The sequence below is a fragment of the Telopea speciosissima genome, chromosome 1, assembly GCF_018873765.1.
Source record: "Telopea speciosissima isolate NSW1024214 ecotype Mountain lineage chromosome 1, Tspe_v1, whole genome shotgun sequence".
Lineage (NCBI taxonomy): Eukaryota > Viridiplantae > Streptophyta > Magnoliopsida > Proteales > Proteaceae > Telopea > Telopea speciosissima.
Genome location: NC_057916.1, coordinates 16,026,910 through 16,039,135, shown reverse-complemented (window position 1 = coordinate 16,039,135; position 12,226 = coordinate 16,026,910). Strand labels below are relative to the sequence as shown.

The 12,226-nt window shown below is 38.5% G+C and overlaps 1 protein-coding gene and 1 long non-coding RNA gene across 5 annotated transcripts in view; one reads left to right on the top strand and one right to left on the bottom strand.

Moving 5' to 3' along the window:
• LOC122665227 (6-phosphofructo-2-kinase/fructose-2,6-bisphosphatase-like) overlaps positions 1–5,844 on the bottom strand; it is a 44,069-nt gene extending 38,225 nt beyond the window's left edge. For 2 of the 4 annotated variants that reach the window (XM_043861321.1, XM_043861329.1), the window contains exons 1-8: positions 5,599–5,842; positions 5,428–5,491; positions 5,043–5,338; positions 3,549–3,767; positions 2,784–2,993; positions 2,575–2,670; positions 2,152–2,250; positions 2,035–2,064 (exon numbers count right to left, since the gene is read on the bottom strand). In XM_043861321.1, coding sequence (XP_043717256.1) covers positions 2,035–2,064; positions 2,152–2,250; positions 2,575–2,670; positions 2,784–2,993; positions 3,549–3,767; positions 5,043–5,338; positions 5,428–5,491; positions 5,599–5,787 — 1,203 coding nt within the window. In that variant the 5' untranslated portion in view covers positions 5,788–5,842. Of the gene's footprint in view, positions 1–2,034; positions 2,065–2,151; positions 2,251–2,574; positions 2,671–2,783; positions 2,994–3,548; positions 3,768–5,042; positions 5,339–5,427; positions 5,492–5,598 lie in introns of all 4 variants that reach the window. The other 2 variants (XR_006333460.1, XM_043861336.1) reach the window with 2 other exon arrangements.
• Positions 5,845–9,552: 3,708 nt separating this feature from the next.
• LOC122641147 lies at positions 9,553–10,238 on the top strand. Its single transcript, XR_006329817.1, has 2 exons — positions 9,553–9,821; positions 9,977–10,238. It is a non-coding gene; the product is annotated as an uncharacterized LOC122641147 (long non-coding RNA).
• The last annotated feature ends 1,988 nt before the right edge of the window (positions 10,239–12,226 follow it).

Here is a 12,226-nt window from a genome sequence, read left to right as displayed (position 1 = left end):
GCAGTCCTGGGTAGGATCTATGGAATTTTTGCAGACTTTCTGTGGGGAAGCTCGGAGTGGGGTAAGCGACGGCACTGAGTGAAATGGCAGAAGATCTGCAGGCCGCTTAACGAAGGGGGGTTGGGGATCAAGCTGCTGGAGGATTTCGGCCTCTCTCTAAGGCTAAAAGGGATTTGGAGGATCTTATCTGACCACTTGATGTGGAGTGGATTTTTCAGGGCCAAATTCTTTAAAAATAGTCATGTTGTTTTGGCAGGGCCGTGCGGGTCTGGATCGAAGTCTTGGAGAAACACTCTGTGGGGTATAAGGAGTTCTTGCTAGCTAAGTCTAGGTGGTTGATTGGCTCTGGCAATATTAGTTTCTGGCTAGATAACTAGGTAGGGGTTGGTCCACTGATTGATTATGTGGACAATGCCCTTTAGATTGACACAGTTCTACGTGTCAAGGATGTGCTGGATGAGGATGGCACGTGGAAGCAACACGTTCTGAATCAGATTGACTCGGCAGGGGTGAGGCATAGCATCATGAATGGTAATTTTGCCTAAGCAGATAAGGATGATGTGTTGGTGTCGACCGACCCCCTCTAGTGATGGATCCTTCACAACTAAATCAGCCTGGAGTGAAGTGCAGTACAGGTCGCCGGAGATTTCCTATGCTAGATGGATTTGGAACCAATCTCTGCCCACGAAGGTAGTTTTTTTACTTGGCAGCTCCTCAATGGAAAAATTCCCACGGATGAGTCTTTAATGTCTGCTGGTATTCCCCTGGCATCCAGATGCAACCGTTGTGGGAGCCCCAGGAAAACACAACAGATCATTGTTTGATTGCAGGAGGCATTGCAACAAAGGTTTGGAACTATTTTTCACGTGTTTTTGATATTCCTGAGGTTCGGCCACAGGACATCAGCAGTTGTATCCTTCTTTGGCATGAATCGGCGAGTTGTAACAGTCTCAGTGCCTACGTTACAGGTCTTTTACCTTCTTTGATTGTTTGGGAGCTTTCGAAAGAAAGAAACAATAGAAGGCATGGGGAAAGCATGCGTTCTGCAGGTTCTATTATTGAGAGGTTAAAAGTTTGGGTGAGAGATATTCCGTATCCTCCCAAGATTAGGCGTTCGGTTTCACTCAGAGATGGTTAAATCCTGCAGTGCTTCGGCTTATCGGCTCCCCCATCGGCTGTAAGTGTCCTCTCCCTGTTTATTGGTGTCTGCCTTTCATTTCGGTGAAGCTTAATGTAGATGGAGCTTGTAGAGGCAACTAGGTGTTGGAGGGGGTGGAGGGGTCATTAGGGACAAAGAAGGTGTGGTGTGGTGTTGGCAGCCTTCTCAAACTTCTATGGTGAATGCACAAATTCGATGGTAGAATTAAGGGCCTTGAGAGACGGCTTGAAGTTGTGCCATGATCTAGGTCTTGCTGATTTTGTGGTAAATTCGGACTCTGCTTCCACGGTAAGGATGATTAACCTTAAGAGGTGTTGGTATTGGTTCCAGGAAGTTATGGCTTTACTCTGTTCTACTCGGTCTTTGGTATCCTTTGCTTTTAGAGAAAGTAACAGAGCAGCAGATTGGATGGCCAACCTAGCTTTTCATACAGGCTGATCCATCACTTTTCACTATGGCAGCCAGCCACCAGGGGATTTGCAGCGCATTCTTCGGAAAGACAGGGCTGGTTTGCCTGTCCTGAGGAAGTAGTTTCCTGGTTTTTTACTCGGCTGAACGAGTTTGGGCCCGGGTTTGCATGTCTTTTGAGTCTTTTGCTCCTATGGGTTGGGGTAAGGTGGTATGTCCCCCCCCCCCTTGTATTCTTTATTCGTTTTTTGATATTAATAAAATTCTAGGGGCTGCCCCGGGTACCAGGTAATATTTGGATTAAAAAAAAAATGCTTTAAAGTCCCACATTATTTTAACAGGAATAGGAAAACTCAATTTCTTATGAGATGTCCTCAAAGAAATATAGGAAGAAAGTGAAATGTCACAATGAAAGTTACCCAAATATGAATCAGATATTTCCCAAAGGTTCAGATACTTTGGCATACCTGATTTATTCCATGCTTGAGGCGACGATACTGTTACAACCAAGATTTGAATCTCATCATTATGGTTAACAAAAGCAATAAGGAGAACAAAGAATTATTGCATAGAGGGAAAATCACCTTCCCAACATTAAAGTGTTTAGTATCATGACCCAACCAGCGGAGATATCTTGTAAGTTTTGCAGCAGTAAAGGTCTTGCCTCGGGCTGGTAATCCAACCTAAAACATTAGCAACTTCTTAGGAGCAATATTTAGCAAAGAACCACCATGGCCCAGTTCCCACAACGTTTAGCTCAGTGATTTATAAAAAATACACCATGAAAGATGAGGAGAAATCAAATTCCCACTTAGACCATAGTATTCCTTGTAGAAATATCCAGAGCCAACTAATGGAATATGAACGGTTTCATGTTAGCTGTTTCTAAAACCCATTCAAGTAACTCTGCTAGGGACTTAACACCATACATTCCAGTCCGACCAAATTAACACCAAAATAAAGGGGAAAAATTCAGCAAGAATAACCATTCACAAATGGTAAAATACCAGAACAATTGCCAGATGTCTATCCTCCTTAGGTCCAAGCATCTGATCAGCAATAGCTCCAGCTGCAACAGCTCCAGCAGCTGCTGGCATTGCATTCTGACCATTAGAAGAAAGGAGATAACATTAGAACATCACCAAATTGACAATTAAACTTCCTCATGAAATATTAGCTGGGGGAAAGGAGAAAAATTTTGCAGTCTTGTACAAACCTTGGTTTCGGAATCCAGGTTCAGATTCATAGTGAAAGTAGCTTGACTAGCTGATTTAACTAGTCTTGGAGATCCCACACCCCTATCCACAAAGAGGCCCCTGTGACCCTCCTGCTTTTGCATGGGTGAAAACGTTCCTACTGACTTTGACTCAACCATACCAGACGAAGAATAAAATTTGGAAGGATCTGGAACAATGACTTCCATTTCCTAAGCAAGATCAAATAGTAATATCAGTGGATCCATAATGCACGAAATCAACTCATTAAACATGGCAGCAGAAGACACAAAGTGCACCTATTTCACTAGCAATGGAGAAAAGAATAGCATAATAATATGCTTCATCAAATTTGATGAAAAAAAATCAGGGACATCAATCCAGCACCTTTGTCTTGGAAAGAGACAAGAAAGGAAAGGGAAAATATGGAAATGAGAGAAACAAAGCCCATCAACCCGTCAATCTATTACCAGATTCGATATCTTTCATGAGGATCACCATTTGAATAGCAATGCCATTTATAGATGCACCATAAGACTATATACTTAAGATTTTTGTCGTAATTAATTTTTGTAGGTTCATCATTTTACTTTAAATGAAGATCTAGCCAACTCTTTAAATAGTACTGTTTTTTCATAAATACGGTAAACATATCTCTGATATAGCATACAAATTAGCTTCACCATTTTACTAGATCTGCGCATAAATATGGTAAATATATCTCTGACATAGCATACTAATTAGCAGGAAGGGTTACCAGGATAAACCTTTTTAGTAGCAGGTTGATCAACTGAAACACTACCAGCCCTATTTGAGTGTGAAACACTGCTTGAGCCATCACTGTTAGAAAAGATCCCAGAACGAGTCAGTGATCTTGGAGTCTCTGTCATGTTAGCTGCATAAACCAGGCCTGAGGTTGCAGAAGTCACTGGAGCTGGAACAACATAATGTTCCAGATCAAGCTCTAAACTTGCTGTGGAACCATTCTGCATACAAAATGGAAGAAATAAGTAAAAGTTCTTAGTTAAGTTCAATAAGAAGCAGAAATTTTACAAGCACCTACAAAAACAAAGAGGAAGTATTTCTGTTCCCCGGGAAAAGTAAAGGAATCTATTCAACAAAAAGAAAAAAATTTACAGAGATGTGCCTCCAGCATAGAAGAGCCCAATTCACAGCAAAAAGAAATTCATGCCATATTTTATCGCTTTATCCACTGATTTTGAAGTATGTCTATTCTTCCAACTGGAAATTAACTCCATAATTGTCCTGAAAAACCATCTTCCACAAGCTGATGAGGGCCAAATATGTATAGCAGAGCTATATATAAGAGCGGTACCCAGTCAACTGGTTAATGGTGAAGGGATACCCACAAACAACTCTCCAACAGAAAAAGAAACTGGCAATACTTTATCTCTTCTCAACTTAAACAAGATAGCCTTGAGAAAGATACACAATGACAATAGAGCAATGGCTTCCCATCTGTTCGATATTTGATAATGCCTTTCAGGTTCAACAAGTGTAGTTCATCAACTTCTAGGTATTATCTGCAGATCAGGATAGGGTTGACTACACTATCTTCCTCACTAGAATACCACCCCCACCCTCACCCCCACCCCCCCCCACACACACACAATGATTACTAAGCTTTCTGCTTTTGAAGGACAAATCCATTTTGTGACCAGAACAGCAAGGAGCATTCATAGATAACACAGTAGTAAAATGATGGCCACGTGGAGGCACTCTCAATGGATATGGTTAGCACTTGGCAGAAAACAGATGTATTGCATGGCTGACTGCAGTTGAGAATATATTAACAATTGGTAATATTAACATTAATGACGTGATGGACAGAGAGTTAGCAGCAAGCAACTTCAACCATTTAAACAATGCTCTTCAACGGGTCTTTTGATCCTAAAATGTTCTCAATTATGGAACTTAATCAATAAGGTCAACATCATTCCCTTTCCTTTGTCATAGTGATAATCCACGATTCCTTTGGTTGATAGCTGATAACGTCTAGGTTTTGTAACTTAAACTCTGTGTTTACTCGTATCAAATAAGAGTTTTGAGTCTATGTGTAACCAAAATGATTCCTCTGTTCACAACCTGCTTGTAATATAATTGAGTTCAACTTCACTTTATTCATGAATGAATGGCACATATGAGCAAGTAATGCGACAAGAGAACTAATCCAGACCAGAAAAACTCAAATACATAATTACTAATGAACAAATAGAATCCTAGTTCTACACTTCTACTACCTCAACACCTGTCTCTGGTGCTGCATTGATGCTAATATCTGGAATTCCACGAACAGTGGAAGGCTGAAGATTCTCCTGATAAGCTCTCCAACTAGCCGCAAGATCGAAAGGAGAAACCCTGTCAGCTTTGATAAAGACCCGATATTCGAGCACCTCATCCCCATTGAGCCTGAACAGAGCCTCCCTGGCATCTCCTTGCAAGGTACCCCCGGCTAGGAGACGGTGTGGGCCCTCCTCAACAATACAAGGCGCATTACTGTACTTTGGCTTCAAAAGAAACTTGAAATCCAGAGTCTCTACAGTCATACATGATACATACTATAGGATTAATTAAAACTATAAGACAGACAGAGAGAGATAAAAAAAGGAAAGACGAATAGCTTACCATGGTTTGGAGGAACAACGAAACTTAATTCCCACATTGAGGTCGACTCTCGCTCCATTGAGAGCTGGAAATTTACAAGAGAAATTGAATTTAGGGATAAGCTTCTGAATTCGGAGAGAGAAAATTGAAGTAATGAATTCGAAACAGAATTAAGTGAGAGAAATTGGATACAGGTTTAGAAGAATCCCAAGAACCAACGAGAGGGACTGAACCGTAAACATGAGGGATAAGATCATTCTTGAGTTTGTAATTCTCCATTTTCAAGGAGACGTAGAGCTGTCCACCAGCATGGTCCAGATTGTCTTCTCGCTCTTCGCTGCCATGAAAGCTACCGGGGTTCTTTGAAGCTCCTGTCCCCATTAGTCAATCCGTCTCTTGAAAACTCTGCTTCAAAATTTCAGTTGCCTTAGGCTTCTTTAAGGTCTTATCTTCTTCATCATCTCCGCCTGTTTTTAATTCGATTTTCTCTTTTTTGTGGACAAAGAAAGACGACGACTGAAGATTAAATATTTAAGGACTGAGAAAGCACGGAAGGAAGAGAGAGGGAGATAGCGAAGAAGATAACGCTGTTTGCTGGCTGAGGTAGCTAAAATCTGATGGGGTAGATAATACGCGACGCGGGGCCCCGCAGGGGTGCGGCCAACGCTGGGATATCAATATATATGGAGTAAAGAGGTGGTCCCAGTATGAAAAGGGATCCTCACCGTGTGTTGAGTATATTTTGTTTCTTTCGTTATATATTGAGCCACGTCTGCATGATATATGATGAATGATGCACATTGCACGCACTAAAACATATGACTGCTTCGGCCTGCATTTCGGCACTCGGCAAGGCGATAGCCTGACTCACAGTCTCACACTGTGCCACTATAGCATAGTTGGGAGGAGTGGGGACTTGCGGGGCCCGTTCATAGATTTTTCATTTTACACGTTTTTTTTTTTCTACTAGAAAAATCAAAACAGAACGTAATTAAACAAAAGGGAAGTTACATTATTTTTTATATCATTTGCCATTGAAATAAAAGCCCTATACTTCTTAATAATATTTACATGGCCGTTTGAAAATGTTTTTTATAAGTCATCAAATCACGTCCTCACAGTCCGTCTAGATCTCCAAGCTCTTGTTAGTCATTTCTTACAGTGAGTCTTAAACATGATAGAAGATCTTTTATTTCTGTCTCCTGAGATGTTCCTTTGAAATCAAAATCCATACAAATAAAAATAAAGGATTGATTTAAAATTGCAATACAAGCTCATCTTGCTTATCAGATTTGACTAAGAAGCTGCCATCACAAATTAAAGCTAGGACCTTGGATCGCTTGGCTTCTAGGTAGACCTTCATGGATAGTTTTAAGGGTGGGGTTTAGGGTTGAGGTTGTAATGGGTTGTATGGAAGTAGCTTGAGATCTATAATCCAATGCTTAATGTTGGTCATGTGATTATAGGGGTTGGGTAGGGAGTGTAGGAATTGGCATTGGTTTCTGGTTATCCAAATAAACTAGCATGTAATGGAGAAAATAGAGAGAAACAACTTTTTATCTAATGAGAGATTTTCATTTAAAAAAAAGAAGGTTAGTTAAGAGGTTTATTATAGAATAATCTTGGAGGTATTCAACTTTGTCAACAGTCAATGTTGTGAGGAAGAAGATTAAAAGTTGCATATACTGTGTGCTCAAAAAATAGTTAGTTTGTTATATGCTATATTGTGTATTTGATCGGATTTGACATATCCAATCAGTCTGATAAGAAAATAATAAAGTAATCCGACTCTACTCATTGAGATGCAATGACCAAAATAATGAAATAGTTAAAAAAAAAACTAATTATTTAAAATTGTCTTTTTCAAGTGGAAATAATTGAGATTCTTAGATGCCCCAATACTGTTTTTTTGATGTGATATAGACGATTTTAAATCTACTTCTAAACGGATGTGTTAATATTCGGAAGTGCAACTATTTTGTGGGTAGCAAGAAACAATGTTGTGTTGTGTTGCACACACATGAAACATAGTACATCGCTTGTAATATGATAGCTAGTCGTAGAGTCTTAATGAATTTTATGATGGATCATGTAAATAGACTAAGGGAAATGTTTTTACAATAATGAAGTGGCAATAAGCTTGATATATAATAGCGCAAATAGTTCAAAGGGAAAACATGTAAGAATATTACAATACAACTACATATGAGAAATAGTAAAAAAAATGTGAAATTAAAGTTACCTATACACCTATGATTGATAGGGAAATTGTTCCCCTGACAAAGGGAGTTCATGCGGAATTCTACATCAAGCATGTAAAGATCATGGACTTGGAATAGTTTTAAATGTGTAATATAAATACATCACGGCGATTGTTCTTAAAATTTAAGAACGTGGATGTAAATGCATCGTGATAGTTGTTCTTGGAATTTGTTAACGTGACTGTGAATACATCATAACTATAAATGCATCATGATGGTTGTTCATGGAAATATGAGAATATGACAACATAAATGCATCATGATGGTTGTTCTTGGATATGAAAATGTGAAATGTAAATGTGGATAATATGACCAAGTGGGAGATGTTGGTGAGGTGGTCATTTGGCCTTATCCGTTTTAACAAGGAATTAAGAAGTAATAAAGGGCTGAATGGCGTTTCCTAATTGTGGAATATAGCCATTAGGAAATAAAGAAAACGGTTATATATCCAATGGTTGTATAACCACTATATACATAATCTATAAATATAATATTTTTGGAATCAGCAAAGGCAACTAATATGGAGCCGTCTACAAACAAATTTGGTAGATCCAATACTTGGAAACTCTCTAGAGGAGATTGAATAGACCATCTATATTATCGGACACCCAACCTTCATTTTCCCAAATGGTCCACCTTTGAGAGTTGATGAACCATGCCATGTGGAAGTATCATGTGACTATTCCAACGATCGAATATCTATGAAATGGTTCAGATTAGCTATGTCTCAAATTTAAGGCTATTTTTTGGACACCCATTACTGGCATGCATCCTCTCTATAGTCAGTGTGTGTCAAAACAAAGGTTTTGCTACTTGGCCAACACTATTTAGCTACAACATGACATGTGGAAAGTCGACCTTGAGGTGTACCCACCCATTAAATTCTAGCCCCTTTTTATTTGCCACATGGCAAAATCATGGGTATTGTTTGATTAGGAATCTCTAAACATTACCTTCTAGGTATTAGAAGATATCCTAATTCGTATTCACTATTTGACTATCTCGATAAATATTCAAATAAAAATGAATAAGAATGTAAATAAAATTTTGATTTTTGACCATCCATTTATATCTCTAGGAATTGCTAGTGTATTTTTTTTTTTGGGGAGTGGGGGGAATTCATAAATGATCGTATACTATCTAACACTACTAAGAGATACAATATAATGCTATGGAGGCTACAAGAAATGAGGGAGAGAGCACGAAGTAAGAGGAGGTGTTTTAATGTCCTTGTTAAAGGTAGAATAATCGGTCCCATGACCTCTTAAGACCCTACACTCTTCTGGTAGTTGAGGTACTAACCTTGCTAGAAGTTTTCATACTCAGTTGTGTTCAAGAGAGGAATTCCTCTACTTATGGGTGTCAAACCCTAGCTCGAAGTGAAATGTTCCTTATTGGATTGGCTTCGGATTGGGGTATTGCACAATTGAAACCAAACTGAACCGAAACCAAAACCAAATGAAAACTTGGATCGAAACTGAAACCAAATCTATAAGAGCCTGAAACTCATTTTAAAAGCATATTTTTTGCCATAATTTAATACATATACATATATCAAATTGAATCCAAACTATATTAAAATTGAAACCAAACCAGTAACAAACTGATAAAATTGCCCAACTTACTAAAGGGACATATCCAACCATTACACAGCTTATGAGTGCTAACAAGAATCTGACATATGGCATTTACTACATTACCAAGAAAAAGAGCTTTGGGAACATTTATATTCATGAGACTTTGTTTGTTAATATCGCACCCATGCATCTAAATTACATCCATTTTCGATATTCTATGAAAAAATAAGAAATTTTTCCACCCTTTTTTGGTCGCCCCATTCTATGCCGCCAAACAAACACGCCCTTACCTATTTGACCTGTGGTAGTCATGATATTTTAACTTGGCCCAGATTTAAGCTTTGAACCCAGCTCCCATGGGCCCAAAGCGAGTAGCCGAGGCCTCACATCCAAATCAGCCGGGCCATTAAACGTTTTGGTTCCGAGTGTCAAACTAGGGTTTGATATAAATCACCGAGAAGCGCCAAATTTATCTACAACTCTTTTTCAGGCTTTGCAGCCGCTTCTGTAGATCGATCAGGATTCTGAAGGAAGGCAGCGGAAGGGTTTTCTCAGCAGTGTCACCATGAGAGCTAAGGTAGGTGTTTCGCCGTTAAGATCTTTTTAATGATAATTCTCTCTTTTGGCATTTAAAATCTTGTATTCTGCCACTGCTTTTGTTCAATTCTTACTCTGATATGACTGTCGATTGGATTCTCATTTAGTTTGTTTATGGTATTTGGGGTTGTGCAGTGGAAGAAGAAGCGCATGAGGAGATTGAAGAGAAAGCGCCGAAAGATGAGGCAGAGATCCAAGTAACTCAAGGTCTGCTCATGGCGGTTTACCTCTTCGGAGTCCCTTTTTTTCCCGTTTTTTATCTTTCTGTTGATTTCTCCCTTCTATCTTAACTGGAGAGGATAGAGATCTTGGCTACTCTATTTGTATTAGCATTTTGTGGATTAAGTTTCGTGCAGACCCTATTACCTGAGAATGCAATTTTTGGTTCACTTATTCATCATTTCAACTTTGTTTACTGTGCGTCACTGCTAAATTTGCAATTTTGCGATTCGATCAACTAATTGATTGTTTCTAGGACTTGGATACACTTAATTAGACACTTAAATCCTGCATTGCTTAATCTAGTTCTTCGTCTGGTCTAGAGTATATTCTTTGTTTCCGGGGATGCTGCCTGGAAACCACGAGGATGAGATTTATCTGTTGACCGAAAGAGCAGGTTCAACTGTTCGAATAATCATGGTTATCACTTTTCCCCCTGGATTAGTATACAAAACACAAGCTATTGATTGAAAACTTAAATCAGGTACATGAAACAAAGAAATATTTGGAGTTTCGTGTTCTGGGACTTTTGTGATATCTGTTAATGGGAGAACAAATATAGTTTTTGCCAAAGAAAAGAATGCAAATCATATTTTTTATCCCGTTTCCTAGCTTTTGTTATTCTTAGTTTTCAGATCCTTCACGAGGTAAATTCAAAGTTCACTGCACAATTTACTTCAAATGCTCAATCATTTGTAGAAGTCCGTATAGCTTGCAAAACTCAAAATATTATTTATTTGATTTTATCTCCCATTATAATTGTGTTTGGTTTGCAAGAAAGGAGTAGTATTGTCAATAGTCCTTTTCAAAGCACTTTCTTTTCTTTTGGGAAAATCTTGAGGCTACAATGTCAAGATAGTCATCTTCATACGTGTACATTGATTCTTTGTAGGTGCATAAAGTTTCGACTTGGGTTTTGGTTGATCTTAGTGGCTCTTGTGATGCCAAAAATTAGAAACATGATCAGAGGTAGATGGATATGTAGGCTAAACTTCAAGATATGCCCTTCTGCCCTCTGCTATGATGTGGTGTATATGGTTGGTGTGTAATAATGTTTTTGAAGGCTACATGGAACCTACCAATGGAGTGGATTCACATGTGGTGTATCTGTGTCTGTGTTTGTTGCTGCGATTATCATGTGTGAATGATGGAACTTTAAAAAGAATGACTTGAACCTTTGGAAACCAATGTAAACTTTTTCCAATTAAACATTAAAGAAGCCTATACAACAAGCTTATGGGAGAAGGTTCCTAAAATTTTAGCTTAAAGATTTTTATTCTGTATAGGTATTTTTATGTTAAATATAGTTACTCAGGCTTGCATCATTATCAGATTGAATTGCTTATTGATTGGATCAGGTCAAGGTACATCAAATTCTGCTTTTGTTAATGATAAGATCCATTAACAGCCTTAGGTGGCATCAAACACTAGGAATTTGGCGAGCTTTTTGGATGTTGAATTGTAAAGTGTTCATGGATTGAATGTAGTTAGTCCCCTGGGGTATAATCAGTGTTGAGATTGAATTTAGTTGGCTCCCTATGTGGAAGTGTATAGTGGGGTTGGTATACAGCTTTGTTGTTGTTGTTGACCTTCAATAGTATAGTAAGGTGGTTGTGTTTTTTGGCTGTCCTTAGTAAATCCCCACAGTAATAATTCCCCACAGTAATAAAATTATAAACAAAATAAAACCCAATCTACTTCTTGAAATCTACTAGAAATTTACTTTTTCTGTCCAAGGCCAAATTAGAACCAACTCAAGATCAAATCGAGGACAAAACAGAACCAAGGCAGAGTCAAATCGAGGCCAAATCAAGGGAGCTGATCACCCTATGTCTTCTTTTTCATTGTACCTGCTGCATCATCGTATTTCATATATGTTGGGTTATATACTGATAAACTGCAATATCAGAAGCACATCAGCCAACAGTTGAGGTGGATGATATTTCTAGGACTCGAATTGATGTCTAGAACAGAGCTGATGGGGTAGGCATATAATTGAGGGTTATCTCACCATGCATGAAGGGTGATATCTTGTAAGGACTCCATCCCCACTACCCAAAAAAAAAAGAGGACTCCATCTCTAAGATAACTTGTTTGCTATATATGTATATATTTTATAATTTTTGATGAAATAACTTGGTTGCCATATTAACTTATTATAACTTA